The following is a 23,351-nucleotide window of genomic DNA, read 5'->3' as shown; positions in this document are numbered from 1 at the left end:
TTCCTACCCCCTGTCCTTCTCCAGAGACAAGTTGTAATAGTTAAATAGTAAAAATAATTAGAATTTACTTATATGTCCTTACCCTCAAAATGAATAAGAGCTCGTATTAAAACAGCAAAGAGATAATAGATGCTTAAGCTTATAAGCACTAATGATGAGTTTTATTCAATTGCAAGTGTTGCAACCTCTGTACACTTTTCTATGTTCTTTAACTGCTAAAAATGCCCTTACAGAGAGATGACCAACATTGTAAAATATGTTTAATTATTTATTAAATCTATGTCAGTTGATGTCTTCTGTATGGAGACTTTGAAATGATGTTTTGAGAGTTTATTTACAATCACTGAAAGCAGAGGGTTCTATAAAACATACAAGAAATTACAGGCTCCTTAAACTTACAACATTTGTTACACATATTTTAACATTTAAATAGAAGCCCATTTTTTCAAAAGCAATTTTCTACTACTTTCTCATAAAAATATAAAAAAGACAACATTCATAGTTTTAAAAACCCATATTTAGCCCGAATCAAGATTTTTCTACAAATGATACCTCTTTCCAAAGAGCTTAAAAGACATCACAGAATGATGTCATGCGAAACAAAATAATTTCACCACAGCAGAGTATTTTAAGAAACATTGTGCAATATTTCTTTTTAATCTTTCATGCTACACTTCAACTGTGTATATGCTATGTAAACACACCAGATTAGTCCAAGTCATTCATATTTATGCAGTAGAATGTCATATATGACCAGCTGCCATATAAGCTTATACCACAATTGCAAAAATGGTAAAAGGCAATCCTTATGAAAGCTTAGAAAAACTTAATAAAAGGCAACCAACATTGCCCTAATTCTCTGTTAAAATTACCTTTGTACCTATTTTTTCCTCTCCTACCTTTTATAGCATAACAACACAAAGATACTTATATCACTTTTCCTTAAGTTAGGCTTTTAAATGACTCTTTTCTAATACACAGAATTTATCAAAAGGCACCAAGATTAGACTCCTAAGTAGTTTCAGAATTTTGGTTCCTTTTTAGGTTCTTCTGATTGATTTTCCTCAGAAAAAGAGTAACTTTACAGGATACCTGGGTGGCTCATTCAGTTAAGCATTTGACTCTTGATCTCAGCTCAAGTCTTGATCACAGGGTTGTGAGTTTGAGCCCAGCACGAACTTAAAAAAAAAAAAAAAAAAAAAAAGAGTAACTCTAAGAGCCAGAAGAAAATGGATGATATAACACAATAACTTGACATTTGTACCATCCAAAAGGTATAAATATAATAACAGGTTCCTTGAGCTTTTCATTTAGGACAAGAAGTCAGAATAACTTTCTGAACATAAACATAAAAATAGGGCACAGTTATTAAGAGGAACACTCCTAATTTTATAGTAACAATGTATTAAATCTTATATAATAACACACAGCCAAAAGCATTAGAAATTCACTGCCAGATATTCTGATGCATTATCCTGAAAATATGTCTGGTACATAGCACTAACATATAACAAAGGATGGCAATTATCTCACAGGGAGAAAAGATAAGTCTCATCTCCAAAACAGATTTACTGGATTCAGCTTTGATTAAGTTTTAGAGATATATATTAAAGATAAAAAAGAAAAACAAGATTTACTCTTAAAATAAAAAAAGTCTTATATATAATCCATTATTAATACTCTTTATGCTCTTCTGATGTAAAACATTTAGAAACTTTTGAACTCCAGTAATTTTGACTGGTTACCCTATATGGCCTTAATGTAGTCTAAATACCCCTTTCGAGAGTCACATTAATTTTTTGAGTCCAGCAGTACAAGAGAGATGGCGTTCTATTTCTTTTTCTTCTTCTTTGGTGGTTCATCCTCAGAGCTGCTCTCTGTGCTGGTGCTGCTGCTACTGGAAGAGCTGGAATCTGAGTCTGAATCAGAGGACGAGGAAGAGCTTGTGGAGGAGGATGAAGATGAGGAACTGGAGGAGCTTTCATCGGTGTCGCTGTCCTCTGAGGAGGATGAGGTAGACGTTTCTTCACTCTCCGATGAAGAATCACTGGCTGAACTGTCGCTGCTACTGCTGCTGGAACTGGTTACACTCTTAGACCTAGTAGACAGTGAGGAGTTACATGCACGGGAAGCTGACACCTAACAGATTGTTGGAGAGCAATTTCACGGGGAAGTGATTGCATACACTGAAGCTCTGCTAGCATGGAATCACTAGACCTGAAGCTCTGGGGATTGCATAACTGTAGAAATCCCGTGGCAACCACAATGTCCTTTACTTTGGCACTTTAACTCTCTTGGACAGAATTCAAGATAAGTACTCCTACTGTACTATGATCCAGGAAGAATAATGTTAGAATAAAGTTGCAGTGTAACAACTGGGCTTTCTTAAACCTCAGGTAGCATGGTAAGTGTTTCAACATCTTTACTTTGAATCAGATATAGCTGGTCAACAATTTCTTACCAGTCTAATAATATTTCCTATTCTAATATAAGAGATTTTTAAGAGAAATTATTTACTATTTCCAGGGAGAAAGCCTCTGGAAAGCTGGAGAAAAAAAAGTGAAGGCAGAAAAGTCCAGTTGGGTAAAGAGAGGAACAGATCATGAAATAAGGATGATACTTAATCAGGAATGACAAACAAGAGACTTCAGATCCAAACTTTATCACAATTATTTTTAAAGCATTCTTCCCATTCCTCTCACTAGTATTATTTATTATCCATATAATACTCCTAAAGCCACACATACCTTTTTTTCTTGGTCTTCCTTTCTACATTAGTTTCTCCGATGCTGATAAACATGAAGGGGGAGAGGGGGAAGCTCCTGTTAATAAAGTGATTATACACAGCTCAGATAAACCCTTCAGCTATCCCCCAAACTGTCTTTCACTGGAGAAACACTCTGTCTTTTGTGGCATGTACGGAGCCCAGTAATTCTTGTTATAACCTGCCTCTCTCTCTCCCTCTGCCCCTCTCTTACTCCCTTTCTAAAAAATAAAATTCTGAATTGAGTTGCCATTACTAATATTACTATATAATTGATTAAAATAATATAGGGATACATTACACATTACACAATACACACGTATTGTGATGTACACAATACATCACACATCAAAGTAAATTTATTTGAAATGCATTGGTTGTTTTTCTAGCTCATGTATCTCTGGATCTTACTGCTATATTGTGACAATGTTCAGCATTAATTCAATTCCTGTATTTAACATTTATAGATTTAACCCTAAGAAACCTTCTTACCCTAAACAGATAGATGGAAATAGAGTTTTGTTGTAGTGATGTCACTGTTTGAATATCTCCGATGATGTGGTCCACAAGTCACAAAGATGAATCATTAAAAAATACTTTTATTGGGGATCCCTGGGTGGCTCAGAGGTTTAGCGCCTACCTTCGGGACCAGGGCATGATGCTGGAGTCCCGGGATCGACTCCCACATCAGGCTCCCTGCATGGAGCCTGCTTCTCCATCTGCCTATGTCTCTGCTTTTCTCTCTGTGTCTCTCATGAATAAGTAAATAAATAATATCTTAAAAAAATACTTTTATTTATTATTTATTATTGGGGGGGAGGGCGAGAGGGAAAGGGAGAGAGAGAATCTTAAGCAGGCCCTATACTTCTTATAGAGTCTAATGCAGGGCTTGATCTCATGATCTTGAGATCATGACCCGAGCCAAAATCAAGAGCTGGATGCTTAATTGACTGAGCCACCCAGTCACCCCTAAAAAAATACTTTTAAAATGGTAGCTCAATTAAGTCCTTCTTCAATTTTGCTGGGAAAAAAATTACAAAAGAATTTATTCCCAATAATTAGAGCTATCTACTTTCTTAGTACAAACACCAGTATTTCAAAAATGTCTAAATTATTATACATGAAGAAAAGGGAAGTAGAAAAGGAGGATGAGCAGGAAAGTACTAACATAAATTTATTTTTGGAAAAATTATATATGAATGTTGATGACCCAAAAAATTGATTACCTGTCTATTTCTGCACAAGCTCTGAAGAGCCATCATGTCCACTAACTGGGAGATCACTGCCTGACAAGTCTACCTGTTTCAGACACTATTTATAGCTACAGTACTCATGAAGATGCTGCTTGTAATCTACAGCACTAAGTACACCTGACACCTTCCTATTTCAGTTTCTAAAACATGTTTACTTACTTAATTCATAGCAATTTTAAGAGCTTTATTCAAAGGACACAAAAGAGTAAATAACACATTTCCAGTTTCCCTCCTACCCAGTTCTCCTAGAAAGGAGCCACTATTACACATCATTTCTGTTTCCAAAAAAATTCTATTATTCCTTTTTTTCTTTTTTAACATAATAGAAATATTACAAATATATATATATATATTGTTCTCTACCTTTGTTTATAGCCTTAAGTATCTTGGATACTTATCTTGGATATCTTTCCAGATCAGCTCTGTGAAGATAAAGGGAATGGTATCTAAAATGGACTTGGGACGCCCTGAAGGGGGAGCACTCACACACTACCTTCCATCCACAAGTGCAGACCCCCACACAGAGACCAGTACCTTGCTCCTCAGGAGGAAGAAGCTTAATTTACTATTCCAGCAGGAGGAAGGAAAATTTTCTTCTTGCCTCGCAAATAAAAACAGCCCATGAGAAACTGTCACAGTCATCCAACGAAAGCTTGAATTCTCACTCACCTTTCCCAATTTCCTCTTTTCCTCAACAAAACCAAGCCCCTGTCTTTTCTCTGGACTTGCCTATAGCTTGCCACAGTTTGCTTGTCTTGGATTGCAATTCCTCTGCTATTCCCAAATAAACCATTTTGCTGGTAAAATAACTGGCCATTTTATCTTTACGGCTAACACCTCATATCATCTACCTTGTAAGTATTCTTGCTGCCATTTCACTGGCAGCTGAGTCAACAAAGCAAAGTGATAAAGAGCATGGACTGGCTGGTTCAACACTTAATTTTCCCACTTACTGGCTGTGTGACACTGACAAGTAACTCAACTTCTCTAGGCCCCAGGTTCTCCACATGTAAAATGGGGAGAATGGCACATACTTTAATGGTACAGAGGTGATGCTTAAACAAGTTAACACTTATAAGAGCTTAATACACAGCCTGGCACATTAGTAAGCACTCATTAGACATTAGCTAACAGTATAATCTAAATCTGGATAACCACCATGAGCCATTTAGTTGATGAATAAACTCTATCAATAAATAATACTCCTTTGGAAACCACAGGCTAACTTACCTTTGTTGCAATAATAATAATCTGTTTTCTTTTTCTTTTAAAGCTTTCTTTAGTTCTGCTGTTCTTGAAGGCCTATGCAGGTATTTTCTTTTTCCGGTGCATTCATAAGTCCAATGTCCAAATTCCAAGCATTTCTGACATCTTACATGTTGTTTATTTGCTTCACTACAGAGAGAGAAAAAAAAAAAAGAACACAGGCCTTAAAATTTCGACTTGACATTTTCTACCTTGAAAAGTATAAAAATATGAACATTTTTAGGTCAAAAATAAAAATATTTTTATACTTTAAATTGTTTATTGTGTTAGATTTAGTCACAAGGCAGTATAATAAGTACATGGACCTTCAAAGTTAGACAGAACTGAGTTCAAATCTTCATTCCTTAATTCCAACCTAGTAATGGCAGACTAGATAGCTCAGAAATAGAAAAGAATGTCAAAACATTTTTAATAATCTGCTTGAGGCATCAAAGAACTAACAATGGGGTGAAGAACAAGTAGCCACCTCTGTATTTAAGTGAATTTTTGTGCTGGGAATGTTTGCCCAACTCAACAGGGTAAACCTCACTTACAAAAAGCTAGGAAGACAAACTATCCAGAATTAGGTCTCTGAAGAGTTATATCCTAAGAATAAACCAATTGTATATGGAATACAGTCCAGCTCTTGGTTTCCATTCAGATCGTGATCTCAGGGTTGTGAGATTGAGCCCTAAGTCAGGCTCCAAGCTCAGTGTGGAGTCTGCTTGATACTCTTTCCCCTCTCCCTCTGCCTGTCCCACTTTTGCATGTGAGCTTTCTCTCTCAAATAAATAAATACCTAAAAAACAAAACACCCTGAAGAAACTACCCAACAGGTACCAGAAAGACTAAAATTAAAAACTGATGATAGCAAATGTTAGCAAGAATACATAGCAAGAGGGACATACACCCACACATTGTGAGGATGAATGCAAACTAGTACAACCATTTTGAAAAAAAATTTACTGGAATCCCTGGGTGGCGCAGCGGATTGGCGCCTGCCTTTGGCCCAGGGCGCGATCCTCAAGACCAGGGATCAAATCCCACATTGGGCTCCCGGTGCACGGAGCCTGCTTCTCCCTCTGCCTATGTCTCTGCCTCTCTCTCTCTCTGTATGACTATCATAAGTAAATAAAATTTTTAAAAAATGAAAAAAATTTACTATAGTTGAAGAGATGCACACTCCATGATTCAGCAATTCTACTTATAAGTATTTATTTATATAATAATAGAAATCACTGCAGTACCACTTGGGTGGCTTAGGTCAGGATCTCAGGGTTGTGAGATGGACCCTTGGGGCAAGCTCCATACTGGGTGTGGAGCCTGCTTAAGATTCTCTCTCTCCCTCTTCCTCTGCCCCTTCTCAGCCACCCCCCCGCCCCCATCGTGTAAGCACTCTCAAAACAAAAACAAAAGCACGGAATCAATGCACAGCTATACCAGATAACATGTGTAAGAATATTGGTTTCCTTTATGTAGCTCTTAAAATTTTTGAAAGAATCATAACCTTACAGAAAATTTGTAAGTATCATTCAAAGAACTATTTTTCCTGAACCATTTGTAAGTTGCCAACCTGATGACTTATCAACTCATAATTCTTTTTTTTTTTTTTTAAGATTTTATTTATTCATTCATGAGAGACACACAGAGAGAGACAGAGACACAGGCAGAGGGAGAAGCAGGCTCCTCGCAGGGAGCCCGATGTGGGACTTGATCTCAAGACTCCGAGATCACACCCTGAGCCACCCAGTCGTCCCTTGGCCAGCTTATTTGTAGAACATGCTTCAAGTTGCTTTTAAGCTCACTTATAGAGCTCTCAGTAGGAAGCTTCAGTTCCCTGCCTGTTGTCCTCTTCATAGGGCTGTTCATAACATGGCTTTCTCCAGAGGGAGTGACCAAGACAACTTAAGAATGAAGTCAGTCTTTTATAACCTAAGTTTAGAAATGACATACCATCACTTTTGCAGTATTCTAATGGTCACACAGACCAACCCTAGTATAATGTGGGAGGAAACTACACAAGAGTGTGAATACCAGAAGGCAGGGATAATTGGGGGTCATTTTGAAGGTCAACTACCATATCTGATATCTCTACATGATTAGATTCTGGCCATGCATCTTTGACAGAAATATAACAGAAGTGTGCTGTCCTCACTGTATTCCTACCAGGTGACAAAAGACTACAATTTGTCTTATTATTGCACTTTGATCTCCTGACTAAGGAGAGGTATTACTACATTTCTTTTTTTTAAATTTTATTTATTTATTCAGAGAGAGAGAGAGAGAGAAAGGCAGAGTCACAGGCAGAGGGAGAAGCAGGCTCCATGAAGGGAGCTTGACGTGGGACTCAATCCCGGGTCTCCAGGATCACACCCCAGGCTGCAGGCGGCTCTAAATCGCTGTGCCACCGGGGCTGCCCAATTGTGGTGGTTTTAAATTTATGTTCACAAATTCTTTGATACTCCTTACTTCAAGAGGTAGAGCCCTAATTCCCCTTATCTTGAATGGGGCTTAGACTTAGTGTCTTGCTTCTAACAGAATAAAGCAGAGTAATGGAGTGTGACTTTGAAGATTAAGTTATCTAACTGCCATGTCATACAGACACTTGAACAGCCCACACAGTGAGAAACTGAGGTCTCCTGCCAATAGTTCCATGAATGAGCTATCCTGGAAAAAGGTCTTGCAGTCCTGGTGAAGCCTTTGGATGACTGCAGTCCCTTGCAACATCCTGACCAGGACAAGGGAGAACATGAGTTAGAACCCTCAGCTAAGTCATTCCTGGATTCCTAACCCAGAGAAACTGAGAAAATATATTTTGTTAGAAGCCACTAAGTTCTGGATTTGTCATACAACTGTAAGTGAAAACTAATATAACAACTAATAACTGTTTTGTGGGTTGGTATAAAGTACATAAATATCCTGCCCATTAAATTTTTAGTTCATTTATTCATTTATCAGTTTGAACTCATATTTTTCTATTTTATTCAGTAAATTTTATTCAATGACTTACAATCCATTACCACAATTTATTTTGATATTCAGATTGTCCTAGATATGGTCAGTGGAAAGGAATCCTTTTAAGTTGGATTCTGTATTCTTTTTTTTTTTTTTTTTAATTTTTTTTTTAAATTTTGTATTTATTTATGATAGTCACAGGGAGAGAGAGAGAGGCAGAGACACAGGCGGAGGGAGAAGCAGGCTCCATGCACCGGGAGCCTGATGTGGGATTCGATCCCGGGTCTCCAGGATCGCGCCCTGGGCCAAAGGCAGGCGCCAAACCGCTGCGCCACCCAGGGATCCCCTGATTCTGTATTCTTTTGAAACGGCTTCATTTGGGAGGCACTTTTTTCTTTTCTGGTACAGCAAAATATTTCAGGCTTATCTACTTTCCCTGTACCAGCCTGAAATCAGACTGATGGAGCCCTAATAACATTTAGAGTCACATTTTTCTTTCCACTTAGGCTGACCACTTCACACCAAATTACACCTCCCCTCCCTTATGTAGATGTTCTTTCCATTAGGGTGACAATTTATGCTAAATTGCTCCTGTGTGGACACCTTCCTCACCTCGCTTGGGATCTCATACCCTACCTTGGATCTTGCCCTCCAATCCTGCTGACATTGTAGATTCCTTCCTTATCCCCACTTCAGTCCCAGTACTCCAATGCCAAGTCAACCCTCTGCATGAAAGCCTACCCTGCTCCACACTACTTAATGGCTTTAGGCATAACTTGTTCAAGAAGGGAAGAGGAAGAACTGTAAGAAAATTCGTAACAGCATAATCTGTAATAGCCTCAAAATTGGAAGTAACATTGAAGCAGAGTGAATAATTTATGGCATAGACTACAGTGAAATACAGTATTAAAAATGAACAAATTTTATAGTTTAACTTGTATAGATCTTAGATCTAGAAAGCCAGATTACTCAAAAGAATCCAAATTGTCTGATTCTGTATAAAGTTCAAAGACAGGAAAAATTAAACTCCTGTGCATAGTAAGATGGTAAAAGCACAAAGAAAAGCAAGGGAAAAACTACCATAAATGTTGGGTCACTGGTTACCTTTGGGAAGGAGGTAGGAAGTCATGACTGGCAAAGGCCTTAAAGGCTTTCTGGCATATTGGCAATTTTATTACTCGATCTGGGTGGTAGTCACATGGAATGTTCCCTTTATAATAATTTGTTAAGTGTCATAATTATGTTGTTTGAACTTTTTTGTATATGTGTTATATTTCACAATAAAGATTTTTAAAAATCTTGGCTCTTTCACCACATAGCTGTAGGCTCTTTGGCAAAGTGATTTTGGAACATTAGTTTCCTTCTATTCTAAGAAAGTAGTAATAGGGCAGCCCAGGTGGCTCAGTGGTTTAGCGCCGCCTTCAGCCCAGGGCGTGATCCTGGAGACCCGGGATCAAGTCCCACGTCAGGCTCCCTGCATGGAGCCTGCTTTTCCCTCTGCCTGTGTCTATGCCTCTCTGTCTTTCTCTATGTCTCTCATGAATAAATAAATAAAAAAAAAAAAAGAAATGTAGCAATACCTACTTTATTAGGTTATTGTGAGAATCATGCAAAATCATCAAAGTATAATCATGGCTTATACTTACTGGGTGCCAGGAATTTAACTAAGTATCAGTTATGCATAATCACATCCAATCTCCATAACAACTCAGTGAGTTTACAGACTGGGATGTGTATATAGCAAGCAGTAAGGCATCTGGCATACATAATACACAATTAATTGGCAGTTATTATTGTCAATCTACATATTAGGCTAATCAATTGTGTGGAATAATAATACAAGGAACTTTAAATTTTCTCATACCATGGTTGCATGATCAGATGCTGGGTTCTTAATTTTGACTGATAGCAGTCACCTCTTTTATCCCTGGAGAACACATAATTGGTGTTCAGTAGATATTTGTAAAATGAATGATTGCTGAAATAGTCAAGTGTTTAAGAGAACATATATTTCTTATTATATTTCTTATTAATTAATTCCTGCATTGTGGGCCAGGTTCTGTAATCTTGACAATAATTTAGTTTTAGCATGTGTCCAAAATTTAAACTATTTCTAATCTGAAGAAATAAGGTTACAAGTGAAGAAGAAAGACTATGTCAGTAGATGTAATATTAGAAGATAATAAAGACTCAGGTTTTTGTTTAGTAATAGTTCTTAAATGTTACCAAGCAACTGCCAAACCCATGACTGTAATTTCAGATCTTTTTTTTTTAAAATCCTTTTTCTAAAAAAATTTTTATTTATTTATGATAGTCACACAGAGAGAGAGAGAGAGAGGCAGAGACACAGGCAGAGGGAGAAGCAGGCTTCATGCACTGGGAGCCCGACGTGGGATTCGATCCCCAGTCTCCAGGATTGCGCCCTGGGCCAAAGGCAGGCGCCAAACCGCTGCGCCACCCAGGGATCCCCTTTGTTTTTTTTTTTTAAGACTTTATTTATTTGAGAGATGGAAAGAGAGTGAGAGAAAGCACAAGTGGGGTGAGGGGCACAGGGAGAAGCAGGCTCTCCATTGAGCAGGGGGCCTGATGTGGGGCTTGACCCCAGGACTCTGGAACCACTCAGGTGCCCCTCAGGCCTTATCTGAGTATCTAATGTCATAGCGAATTTTTAAGAGCAACAATAATAAAACACTCTATGGCCTTAATATTAGCTTTTGAGGCAAAAGCTACCACTAAAAAAAAAAAAAAAAAAAAAAAAAAAGCTACCACTAACACATTTAACATATACAGAATTATAAGATGCACTGCAGAAATGTCCACAATAGCCAAACTGTGGAAGGAACCTCAGTGTCCATTGAAAGATGAATGGATAAAGAAGATGTGGCTTATGTATACAATGGAATATTACTCAGCCATTAGAAACGAGAAATACCCACCATTTGCTTCGATGTGGATGGAACTGGAGGGTATTATGCTGAGTGAAATAAGTAAATCGGAGAAGGACAAACAACATATGGTCTCATTCATTTGGGGAATATAAAAATAGTGAAAGGGAAAAAAAAATAGTGAAAGGGAATGAATGAAGGGGAAAGGAGAAAAAATGAGTGGGAAATATCAGAAAAGGAGACAGAACATGAAAGACTCCTAACTCTGGGAAATGAACTAGGGGTGGTGGAAGGGGAGGTGGGCGGGGGGTGGGGGTGACTGGGTGACGGGCACTGAGGGGGGCACTTGACGGGATGAGCACTGGGTGTTATTCTGTATGTTGGCAAATTGAACACCAATAAAAAATAAATTCATTAAAAAAAATAAGATGCACTGCAGAAATAGTAAATTCACAAACAAAGATAACTTGTAAAAAGTGTAAAATCATGACTCTCAAATATATATAAAACAAACACATGTTAAAGGTTTTATTTAATCATTAATTAATAAAGGAATCAGTAAGATGGTGCAACTGGTTCAAAAGAGAATTCAAACAATACACACATATATGCAATCAGGAATGCTGAAATATCCGAATTTACAGATAGTTAAAAACTAGTTAATAGCTACATTGCAAGAATCAACTGTACTACATTTTTATGGGTAAAAATCTGTTCTACCAGTTTCCTACAACTTAGAGTTATAAAATTGCTCAAAGACAATGATGCATAGGCCCTTATAGAGTCACATAGCCAGGAAGAGTGGATTAGACAAGACACCTAGTAATCTTTGTTTTGAAATCCATTTCAAAGCCTTTCACAATATTTCCTAACAAAGAAAATACAATTGGTAGTGTGGGGAAGCCTCTTAGAATCAAGGAAATAAAGTCTTCTCCAATCATAGGCTGTTTTCCCAGTATTAAGAAACTTATTTTTTAAATCAATTTTATTATTTTTTTAAAGATTTATTTATTATCTGAGGAAAGAGAAAAAAAGAGAGCATGCATGGAGCAAGTGAAGAGAGGGGTAGAGGGAGAGAATCTTCAAGCAGACTCCCCACTGAGCACAAAGCCCAATGTGGAGCTTGATTCCACAACCCCATGAGATTATAACCTCAGCTGAAAACAAGAGTCAGAGGCTCAACTGGCTGAGCCCCCCAGGTGCCCCAATATTAAGAAACTTACAACTTAAGATGCCACCTATTAAAAATATTATCCACCAGTATTGTGGAGTTTTCTGTTGTTATAAATAGAATATTCACAAATATCTAAAGCCTATCTATGATTGACATATTTTAAATATTAATTCTTTTTTAAAGAATTTATTTATTTATTTATTTATTTATTTATTTATTTATTTATTTATTTATTTATTTATTCATGAAAGACATGGAGAGACAGAGGCAGAGACACAGAGGGAGAAGCAGGCTCCATGCAGGGAGCCTGATGTGGGACTCAATCTTGGGACTCCAGGATCACACCCTGGGCCAAAGGCAGATGCTCAACCGCTGAGCCACTCAGGTGTCCCTATTTTAACCATTAATTAATCACCCCTAAAAATACCAATCTTTCAGAGTGCTGAATGAGGCAGAACCATAATTTCAAAATAAATAAGATTAGCATTTTTTCTAACCATATGGATACCCGATTCACAATATTACAATTCTTTTTTTAAGATTTTATTTATTTTAAGAGATTTTATGTTTTTATTCATTAGAGACACAGACAGAGAGAGGCAGATACATAGGCAGAAGGAGAAGCAGGCTCCTTGCAAGGAGCCTGACATGGGACTCAATCCCGAGATTCCAGGATCACGCCGAGTCAAAGGCAGATGCTCAAACACTGAGCCACCCAGGCGCCCCTAAGATTTTATTTATTTGACAGAGAGAGAGAGAGAGCATAAATAGGGGGAGCGCCACGGAGAGGTAAAGGCAGGCTTCCCACTGAGCAGAGAGTCTGATGTGGGGCCTGATCCCAGGACCCTGGGATCATGACCTGAGCTGAAGCCAGGTGCTTAACTTCTTGAGCCACCCAGGAGTCCCTACAATATTTCTATTTCTATCCTCTAAGCTAAGCCCTAAGGAAGTGTTCTAGCGGTATAGGCTTTTTATGTGAAATGACCTTTAATACCTAAAATAGTAGGACATGCCTGCTACATTGATAACCTATTGATGGCAGAGGTAAAGAATGGCACTCTGCATATGATAAGATATATATTCTTAACTGCTGGTAAGAATATAAGTTGCACCAACTTTCTGAAGGGCCATTTAGTAACTAGAAGAAAAATCTTAAAAATGTACATCAAAAAAGATAGTATAAATGATGATTATCCACCTGGAAAATTCCTAGGAATCTAAAACAGAACTACTTAGTAAAGTCACAGGATACAAGGTCAATATACAAAAGTCAATTGTATTTCTACATACCAGCAACAAACAACTGAAATAAAACAACTGAAATTTTAAAAAACACCACTACAATACAGATAACCCTGATGAAAGTTGTTCAACACCTCTACACTGAATTATAAAACATCAGTGAGTTAAAAGTATTCATAAAAAATGAATACACACACACACATACTCATGGGGTCAGAAAACTTAAGACTGTTAAGATACCCTTTTTTCAGAAGCTGTTTTGTGACAAGGGTGCAAAAAAAGGGGCACCTGGGTGGCTCAGCATTGAGCATCTGCCTTCGGCTCAGGTTGTGATCCTGGGGTCCTGGGATTGAGTCCCACATCCAGCTCCCTGCAGGGAGCCTGCTTCTCCATCTGCCTGTCTCTGCCTCTCTCTCTCTCTCTCTCATGAATAAATAAATAAAATCTTAAAAAAAAAAGATGCAAGAAAAATTTGGTAGAGAAAAATGTCTTTTCAACTACTGGTACTGGAATAATCAGATTGTGATGTGCAAAAAGACAAACTGAAAAAGTCTGCCAGTTTCCAATAAGGTTTCTAATAAAGTTACTATATGGTCAAGCACTCCACTCTTAGATTATTTACTTAAGAAAAAGAAAAACTTAAGTTTACACAAAAGACTATATGGGGGGCCCTGGATGGCTCAGCTGGTTAAGTGCCTGACTCTTGATTTTGGCTCAGGTCATGATTCCAGGGTTGGGAGGTCAAGCTCTGCATAGGGCTCAAGGTGGGCGTGGAGTCTGCTTAAGATTGTTTCTCCCTCTCCCTCTGTCCCTCCCCTCCCCACACTCTGGCACAAACTCTCTCAAAAACAACAAGAAAAATATACATGATAGCAGTTTTATTCAAAATAACCCCAAACTGGAAACAATAAAAATATCCTTCAACTGGCAAATGGACAAACTGGTATATGTATACAATGGGATACTATTAGAAACAATTTAAAAAATAAGAATGCACTATTAATACATGCAAGAACTTCAGTGGATCTCAAATGAATTAATTAACCAAGTGAAAGACACTGGACTCAAAAGGTTTATAGACTGATTCTATTCACACAACATTCTAGAAAAGGTAAAATTATAGGGACAGAAAAAAATCAGTGGTTTCCAGAGGCTGAGGGTGGGGTAAAGGGTTTACTTACAAAGGCTCATGAAGAAATTTTTCATGATAAAATTGTTCTATATCTTAATTTTGGTAATGATTATCTATTGGTATCTGTCAGAATTCATAGAACTGTACATTAAAAAGGATAAATTTTGGAGCCCTTGGCTGTTGGTAGAATATGCAACTCTTGATCTTGGGATTATAAATTCAAGCCCCACAATGGGTGGAAAGATTACTTAAAAATAAAAAAATCTAAAAATAAAATTAAAAAGAGAGTGGCTCGTTGGTTAAGCATTTGTTTCTTGATTTAGCTCAGGTCATGGACTCAGGGTCATGAGATTGAGCCCTACACTGGGTTCTGCACTGGGCATGGAGCTTGCTTAAGATTCTCTCTCCCTCTGCACCCTCATGCCCCTCCCCTCCCTCACTTGCTCACACATGATCTCTCTCTTTCAATAAAAAAATGAATTTCGTTAAATGTAAATTAAACATCAGTAAACTGGATTTAAAAATGTCTATATCAGTTAACCAAGAATAACTGATGTATTCAAAAATTGAGTTGTATATTTATTATAGGAGATACAATGTGGTTTATAAGAGGAAACCTGATGGTAGCTACACTTGCAGGGAGCATAGCATAATGTATAAACTTATGGAATCAGTATAGTGTATAACTGTAACATAACACTGTGTGTCAACTATACTCAAGAAAGAAAGAAAAGAAAAAAAAGAGTAAACAATAATTATGCAAGAGCAAAGGAAATGGCCAAAAGTTATTGTTTATCCATAAAGAACACTATGAGGCCATTTAAAATGTTAAAAATGGGGATGCCTGGGTGGTTTAGCAGTTGAGCGTTTGCCTTCGGCCCAGGGCATGATCCTGGGGTCCCAGGATCGAGTCCCATATTGGGCTCCCTGTATGGAGCCCTCTTCTCTGCCTGTGTTTCTGCCTCTCTCTCTCTGTGTCTCTCATGAATAAATAAATAAAATCTTTTTAAAAAAAAAGTTAAAAATGACCTGAAAGGTTATACATTAAAATGTAAAAATGATTATCTTTGAGGTATGATTATCGCATATTTTTTCATTATCTGTATTTTCAACTTTCTTATAATGAACATGGATTGCATGTGAAATTGTAAAACAAATCATAAAAGATATTTTTCAAAGGAACATATAACTAAAGAATACAGTAGAGTGCCAAAGGCCTATAACAGGGCAGCCCTGGGGGCTCAGCGGCTTAGCGCCGCCTTCAGCTGAGGGTGTGATCCTGGAGACCTGGGCTCAAGTCCCACGTCAGGCTCCCTGCATGGAGCCTGCTTCTCCCTCTGCCTGTGTCTCTAACTCTCCCTCTCTGTCTCAAATAAATAAATAAATAAATAAATAAATAAATAAATAAATACAATCTTAAAAAACAACAACAACAAAGCCCTGTAACAGAAACATCTAAACCTAATATAAATAAATGCCCTACCAAAATAATCTGAAGCTTGAGAAAAATATCAAGAACACAAATTATTTTCTGTTTTAGCTATATTTAAAGCTATTTTCATTTTTTTTATTTTTTAAAGATTTTATTTATTTATTCATAGAGACAGAGGCAGAGACATAGGCAGAGGGAGAAGCAGGCATCATACAGAGAGCCTGATGTGGGACTCGATCCAGGGTCTCCAGGATCACGCCCTGTGCTGCAGGCGGCGCCAAACCGCTGCGCCACTGGGGCTGCCCCTAAAGCTATTTTTAAAGAACCAAAAAACGGATAGCTCATTATTCAGGGTGCTAGGTGAACACACCACCAATGTGATGTTGTAGGCTACGAGTAAAAGTAGGATTATTTTAATTTTGCTTCCGTCTTCACTCAAACACAATTATATGCATGATTAGAAGAGTAGAACTGAACCCCAAGATAGTGAGGGGTGGGTAACAGAGCCCTTCTATCCATTCTGAATATGTTTAAGTCACACAGCCCAAGTGATTGCTCCCTAAACATACCAGAGATTTTCCAGGTGAGACGACTGTACTGCTGCTGGTAATCTGAGAGACCCTGGCAAACAGAAGTGAAAGACTGGAAGTAGGCAAATGCAGTTTTGATTTTCAAAGTGGGGAGAAAGGTAGATTCCACAAAGTAGAACACTGAACTTGACATCCATTCCAGGCAAAATTCTGGCTAGATTTATTAAATCCATTCAGAAAGAAAAGCCCTGATCACCAACTATCAAATCATTACACCTAATACCCTTATTGGCTTTTGGGTATTTGAATTTCAATAAGGCATCTTGGAAAGTCTCTTACAACATCCTTGTGAACAAAACAGAACTAGGTAGATCAGTTGATCATCATGGACAACAGACTACTGTTTAATGGGTTGAAGTAAATGTATAGAAAGGTATCCAGTGATGGCTTGAGGCCTTGGTCTTCAGTTTGGACTTGTTCAACATTTTAGAAATGACTTGGGAGGGCACAGATGTGCCTATTTATCCAACCTGTAGCTGACACAAAGCTAAGAGAGAGGGCTAATACAAAAGATGACCAAATGAAGATCCAAAAAGGTCTTGAGGGCAGCCTGGGTGGCTCAGCTGGATCAGGTGGATCACCGCCTTCAGCCCAGGGAGTGATCCTGGAGACCCCGGATCAAGTCCCATGTCAGGCTCCCTGCATGGGGCCTTCTTCTCCCTCTGCCTGTGTCTCGGCCTCTCTCGCTCTGTGTCTCTCATGAATAAATAAATAAAATCTTAAAAAAAAAAAAAAAAAAAAGGTCTCGACAGAGTAAAACTCAGTGTCAAATCTAACAAGATGAAATTTAACAAGGGAGGGATCCCTGGGTGGCGCAGCGGTTTGGCGCCTGCCTTTGGCCCAGGGCGCGATCCTGGAGACCCGGGATCGAATCCCACATCAGGCTCCCGGTGCATGGAGCCTGCTTCTCCCTCCGCCTGTGTCTCTGCCTCTCTCTCTCTCTCTCTGTGTGACTATCATAAATAAATAAAAAATTTAAAAAAAAAATTAAAAAAAAAAAAAGAAATTTAACAAGGGTAAAAGTAAGTCTAACACTTAAGTCCTGAAAATCAATACAAGACAGAGGAAGCCTGACTTGATGGCAATTGATCACGCTTTGATTAACACTTAGGTTTTTTTTTTTTTTTTTAAAGATTTTATTTATTTGAGAGAGAGAGAGAGAGAGAGAGCAAGAGAGCGAGCCCATAATGGGGACGAGGGGAAGATGGTGAGGGAGAAGCAGACTCTCCACTGAGCAGGGAGCCGGACATGGGGCTCGATCCCAGGACTCTGCGATTATGACCTGAGCTGAAAGCAGATGCTTACCTGACTGAGCCACCCATGCATCCAACACCTAGGGTTTTTAATTAACTGAAACCACAGTTTAGGTCCAAACCTAGGAAATTAGAAAGGAGCAGGGTTTAGCTTCATAAATATTATTTTCCCTTCAGTTCCACATAAACTTTTTGACAGATTTGAAAAAGCTAACGGGCTACTTTAGGAGGTAAGTATGTCCTTCCTGAAGGTCCTCAAGCTAAAGTTAGATAATTCCCCTGGATGATGAAGACAGTACTGGAATCCAGTGGAAGGTTTAGCAGAAGAAATGACCCCAGATAGTGCCAAGATTCTACAATTTACTTACATATAAGCAGATGTAATTACAATTAACAAACTGAAAGTAATTTCATTTCAATTGATTTAAAGTTAACTCCCTGAAAGATCTGCTGAATAAGAAGTTCAAATTTAGGCGCTCTCTCTCTCTCTTTTTTTTTTCTCTTTTATTTCCTCCCTCCCCTCTACTAGTCCAGAGTCTTAAAAAAAGAACAACAGTACTTTCTCAACTTCTCATAACCAACTTAAAAAAAAAAAGTTTAAAACTTGTTATTATGGAAGTAATATGTACTTTTTATAAATAACATTAAAACTTTCTGATGAACACAAAATGATAAGTAATGGTTCCTCTTGTTTCTCCCCCCAAAATATTCCCCAAACTCTACCAGATTCCCCTAAATGCTAAAAGTCTCCTTCTCCAACTCCCTGAGGATTTACTCCGTATACCATGACTACTTTTATTATACACCATTTGTTTTCTTGCCAACAAGACAAGAAGCCCCTAAAGGTAAGATTTGTCTTTTATTTTTCTGTGTAGCTCATGTACAAAATACAGGCATTCCATAGAAAAACAGTATTTGTTCAACTTTCTATTACTTCTGAAATAATAGCAATACTCTTTAGATGCTAAAAGTCTTTCACTTCATATTTAAGTGGACATTGCTTGGTTTTGCCACCCTAGTATTTATTATCTATTTTAACTACCTATCTAGCTTATCATTGGTTTATAGAGATCCATCCAATTGTGCTGGTAAAAGAATGAGATCTGCAAATCAGAGCATCACAATCCAATAGACATGACTCAATCTAGACAAATGATATGCTATCAAGTTGAAGTTGAGAGGATATAAAGGACCAAAGATAGTGAGCTATCTTGAGACCAACAGAATGAACCTATCCAAGTGTGGAACTAACACTCAAAAGAACAAATCTAAGTGTTAGAGACCCTGGAAACCCAATGTAGCACACCTATTGTTAAATTCACTCTATTCTTAACCTTAGAATTGTCTGACTTCAAAGCCTTCTCCACCAGGCATACTACTCTGACTCCCTAGGTCTTCATCTTGATGCTCAAAGAATTCTTCATTAGGTGTGAAAGGTAGAATCTGATGGAGAGAAGAAAAGGAAAAACAACAATAAAGAATAAAAAACAGAAATGTAAAAAGAAACACACACATATATATGCAAGCAGACTATATGAGTGATATGTTATGGACTTGCAAATGGTAACAGCATGAAATGCTAAGAGAATGAAAAAATGGCAGATTGTTAAGGTGTGCAGGGGGGTAGAAGAAAAAACGCTTTACAGTACAGGGGCATTTTGGACAATACCTGCATTATGTGTCCATGGCACATCTTGTGCCACTCTCTCTTGGTCACCAGCTATAATCGCCAGCTTTCAGTTCTTAAAAACTAAAGTTCTTGGGGAGCCTGGATGGCTCAGTCAGTTATGCAGTGAACTCTTGATTTCCACTTAGGTCATCATCTCAGGGTCAGGGATCCAGCCTCATGTTTAGCTCCAAACTGGCTGTATAGCCAGTTTAAGAAACTACCCCCCCTCCCCCACCCCGCCACTTCCTGGGGTGGCTCGGCGTTTGGCGCCTCCCTTTGGTCCAGGGCCTGATCCTGGAGACCCAGGATCGAATCCCGTGTCGGGCTCCCAGTATGGAGCCTGCTTCTCCCTCTGCCAGTGTCTCTGCCTCTCTCTCTCTCTCTGTGTCTATCATAAATAAATAAATAAATCTTAAAAACAAACAAAAACACCCAAAACTAAAGTTCTTTCCTGTCTCAAAGGAATTATGGTACCGTCTAATGCTTTTCCCCCAAAAGTTCTCACGTCTGGCTCTTTTCTCACACTTTCAATCTGTTTAAACGCCACCTCTTCAGGGATGCCTTTCCAGTCCAACCAATGTAACCTGGGCCTTTCTTTCCATCACCTCTTACTTCCTTCAACGCTCTTAACACCAACTGTATTTACTTAAAATGTTCAGTTTATCGACTCTTTACGAATGGAATATAACTTTCCTGAAAGCAGAGATTCCTGTCTTGAACACCTCTTTTTCTTTACACCCAAAATCTGACAGCGAGAAACAGATGATGAATCAGTTATTTATTGAAGAGAATAAATGGCAGAAAGCGAGAAAATAACTCGGGCGGAAAACCGGCATTGTAGTCAGGCTGCTTCTAGGGAAGGCGATAGGAAGGGGGTTAGGAAAAGCCAGCTGGGCTGGAAGCTGCAGAGCAAGCTAAGGTTTACGTCGGTGAGAGCGGAAGGGGTCCCTTTAGGCTTCCTCTGGCCACGCACAGGGTGGGCGGCTGGGGGGGCCACAGGGCATACGCCACTTAGTGCCCAACTCCGGGGCGTCTCCAGCGCGGAAAGCAAACGCTGGGCTCTCTTCAGACCCTCCCCCCCAACACACACTCACCCACCCCGCAACCTGGGTCCCGCCCCGTGGACCTTACGCAGTCATCTTCCACGCAATCACTAGCCCTTGGACACCAAACTTATCACCCGGGCCGAGCCCCTGTGGAGCAGCAACAAGTGAGAGGCACGACCACCCTCCGCCCGTCCACACGGAAGATCCGATACCTGCCCCGCATCCCGGCCCCTGCTCACCCGCCGGCTGACGCGCTTCTCCCCGCCCCCAGCCCGCCCCGCGGCCCTACTCGGGGCCTCACTTACGCTTGTCTCCGAGCTATGAGCCGATGCATGGGAGTCGCCATCTTAGCGCGGCTGAGCACTGCCGCGCGGGGTTTTGGGAAACTCCTCGGAAGGGGCGGGGACTTCGACCCCGGCGTCCGCCTGCGTGGGCGGAGCCAGTCAGGCCTGGAGGTCTTCTGGGGCAGCCTTTGGGGTAAGCTACGGATGGGTAGGTGGTGTGTCTCGTCCCCTGTGTAGGTCTGTAGTTTAGAAAAGAAGAAAGAGGCCGGTTGTCTCCCATGAGCTGGCTTTTGAAGGATCAGTACAGGTACATTGCGTGGAAAGGCAGGGAGAAAGATTTTCGTATGAGGGAAATATATATATATATATATATTATATATGTAGCTGTTCAGAACTAACCTGGAAAAAAAAAAAAAAAAAAGAACTAACCTGGAAAACAAAATAAAAAGGAATGAATTGGGCAAGATTGGGACCATAAATGGAAAAACTACATAGTAAACCACATAGTTCAAATAAATGTTAATTATTTCTATATTTATGTATTTCATAGAGATGTTAAAAGAACCAAGTGAGACTGTGTAACTAAAGCTGCTTTGTCTACTGGAAAAAGATCCTACAAATATTAATTACTTTAGGGTATTTTAGCCTTTAGTGCCAGATCATGGAAATTTTTTCCCCTTAAATCCACATTCCTTGAAAAGTACGTGACCTTTTGAGCTATATATGTATGTATGTATGTATGTTTCTGGGCGTCCACTCATTTTTTTTCAGGTATTATTTATGGAGCACCTAAAATGTTTTAAAAAGTGAGGATAGAGCATTGAAAAAATAAAGTCCTTGCACACGTGGCGCTTTCTACAAACAATGAACAAAAGCAATGTCCTATGAGTGTAAATACTCTAAAGAAAAAAAAAATTCAGGGTAAGAGGATAAAAAGTGGTTTAGCACTGGGAGTTAGAGAAGGTGATATTCTTGACCTTTGAGCCCATCTTGTTCTTAATAAAATGGAATCTTACAGATATGTTCTCTTCTTCAGCTTGCTTTGGTCGTTTCTCTATGTACTTATGGACATCTTTTCCCATGTCAGCACATGCAGATTTGATTCACTCTTTTTCTGTTAAGTTATATGGATGACATGGACATTCCACAATTTTTCCAACCAGTACTCAATTTTGAACGATTAGATCATTTACCACAAAGGTGAGATGAATAGATTTTTAAGCACTCATTTGTGTTCTTGTAATATGACTTTCTAGAGGTAGAATTGCTGGGTCAAAGGGTATGTGCACTTTTAATTTTGTTTGGTATTACCTAGTGTCCTTTAAATAGATTTTACCCAAATGTATTTCCTCACTATAACTGAGAATGGTCAAATTAACAAGCTAACTGATACATTATTGATGAGGGTAAGTACTTTTCATATGATCACTGGAGACTTTATTTTTTCATGAATTGTCTGTCAAATTTTTTGCTTATTTTTCTATTGGATTTTTATCTTTTTAATAATTTGTAGAATATTTAAATATTTTATATAGAGACACTTTTGTTTTATATTTTACAAATATTTTTCCTGTTTTGATTGTTGTCTTTCAACTTTGTGATCATTTAACCCGTCCAGAGGCATTACATTGTTAAGTAGATGTTTTTTTAATATATATATATTTTTTTATTTATTTATGATAGTCACAGAGAGAGAGAGAGAGAGGCAGAGACACAGGCAGAGGGAGAAGCAGGCTGCATGCACCGGGAGCCCGATGTGGGATTCGATCCCGGGTCTCCAGGTCGCGCCCTGGGCCAAAGGCAGGCGCCAAACCGCTGCGCCACCCAGGGATCCCAGATGTTTTTTTTTAGTAACTCTTTTTTTGAAGTAGGCCACAAAAGGCATGAACTCATGACCCTGAAATGGAGTCCTGAGCTGAGGTCCAGAGTGGATCACCACAGGGCTTGATCCCATGACTTGAGTTAAAATCCAAATTTGGGCACTTAACCCACTGAGCCACCCAGGTGCCTCTCTAAATAGGCATCTTTAACAATCTTTTTATTATGGATTCCTGGATTTGATTCATGTTTAGAATGGTCTTTTATGTCCTACGATTATTAATATATATTTTGAGCAGCATCCGGCTGGCTCAGTCAATAGAGCTTGTGTGTCTTGTTGGGATTGTGAGTTCAAGCCGGACACTGGGTGTAGAGAATACTTAAAATACTTAAAATAAGGGCAGCCTGGGTGGCTCAGCAGTTTAGTGCCGCCTTTGGCCCAGGGCATAATCCTGAAGACCCAGGATCGAGTCCCACATTGGACTTCCTACATGGAGCCTGCTTCTCCCACTTCCTGTGTCTCTGCCTCTCTCTCTCTGTGTCCCTCATGAATATATAAATAAAGTCTTTTTAAAAATGCTTAAAATAATAAAAAATAAAATATTTTTT

General features: G+C 38.8%; 1 protein-coding gene and 1 long non-coding RNA gene across 10 annotated transcripts in view; one reads left to right on the top strand and one right to left on the bottom strand.

The window, feature by feature from the left end:
- Window positions 1-255: 255 nt before the first annotated feature.
- Window positions 256-21,046, bottom strand: ZCCHC10 (zinc finger CCHC-type containing 10). Of its 9 annotated transcripts, none has more exons than XM_025994914.2 (5): window positions 20,946-21,005; window positions 17,978-18,047; window positions 5,248-5,412; window positions 2,748-2,789; window positions 256-2,098 (listed from the first exon to the last, which is right to left on the bottom strand). In XM_025994914.2, exons 2-5 carry the CDS (start codon window positions 17,992-17,994, stop codon window positions 1,831-1,833), a joined length of 492 nt encoding a protein of 163 aa, XP_025850699.1. In that variant the 5' UTR covers window positions 17,995-18,047; window positions 20,946-21,005; the 3' UTR covers window positions 256-1,830. The 9 variants fall into 9 exon arrangements, with proteins under 9 accessions (XP_025850699.1, XP_072587871.1, XP_025850698.1 ...); XM_072731768.1 differs by having other exon boundaries at window positions 1,371-2,098; window positions 2,748-2,822; XM_072731769.1 differs by lacking the exon at window positions 20,946-21,005 and adding an exon at window positions 19,260-19,368 and having other exon boundaries at window positions 1,371-2,098; window positions 2,748-2,822.
- The window catches only part of LOC140594819 (uncharacterized), an 18,390-nt gene continuing 16,051 nt past the window's right edge, over window positions 21,013-23,351 (top strand). Inside the window, exon 1 of the long non-coding RNA XR_011996158.1 lies at window positions 21,013-21,117. This is a non-coding gene — a long non-coding RNA (uncharacterized lncRNA). The remainder of the gene's footprint in view (window positions 21,118-23,351) is intronic.

The sequence above is a fragment of the Vulpes vulpes genome, chromosome 12 (assembly GCF_048418805.1).
Source record: "Vulpes vulpes isolate BD-2025 chromosome 12, VulVul3, whole genome shotgun sequence".
NCBI classification, from domain to species: Eukaryota; Metazoa; Chordata; class Mammalia; order Carnivora; family Canidae; genus Vulpes; species Vulpes vulpes.
This window is presented reverse-complemented; position numbering and strand designations above follow the sequence as displayed.

Bases quoted from the DNA above. Each gene is read 5' to 3' on its own strand.
- ZCCHC10 (XM_072731764.1), bottom strand. From the start codon at position 16,809: ATGGATGTCAAGTTCAGTGTTCTACTTTGTGGAATCTACCTTTCTCCC. The intron at 2,823-5,247 runs GTAAGTTAGCCT...CTTTATTAACAG, and splicing joins TTATTATTATTGCAACAAAG to GAGCTTCCCCCTCTCCCCCT. The intron at 2,099-2,747 runs GTATGTGTGGCT...ACTGTCTACTAG, and splicing joins AGGAAGACCAAGAAAAAAAG to GTCTAAGAGTGTAACCAGTT.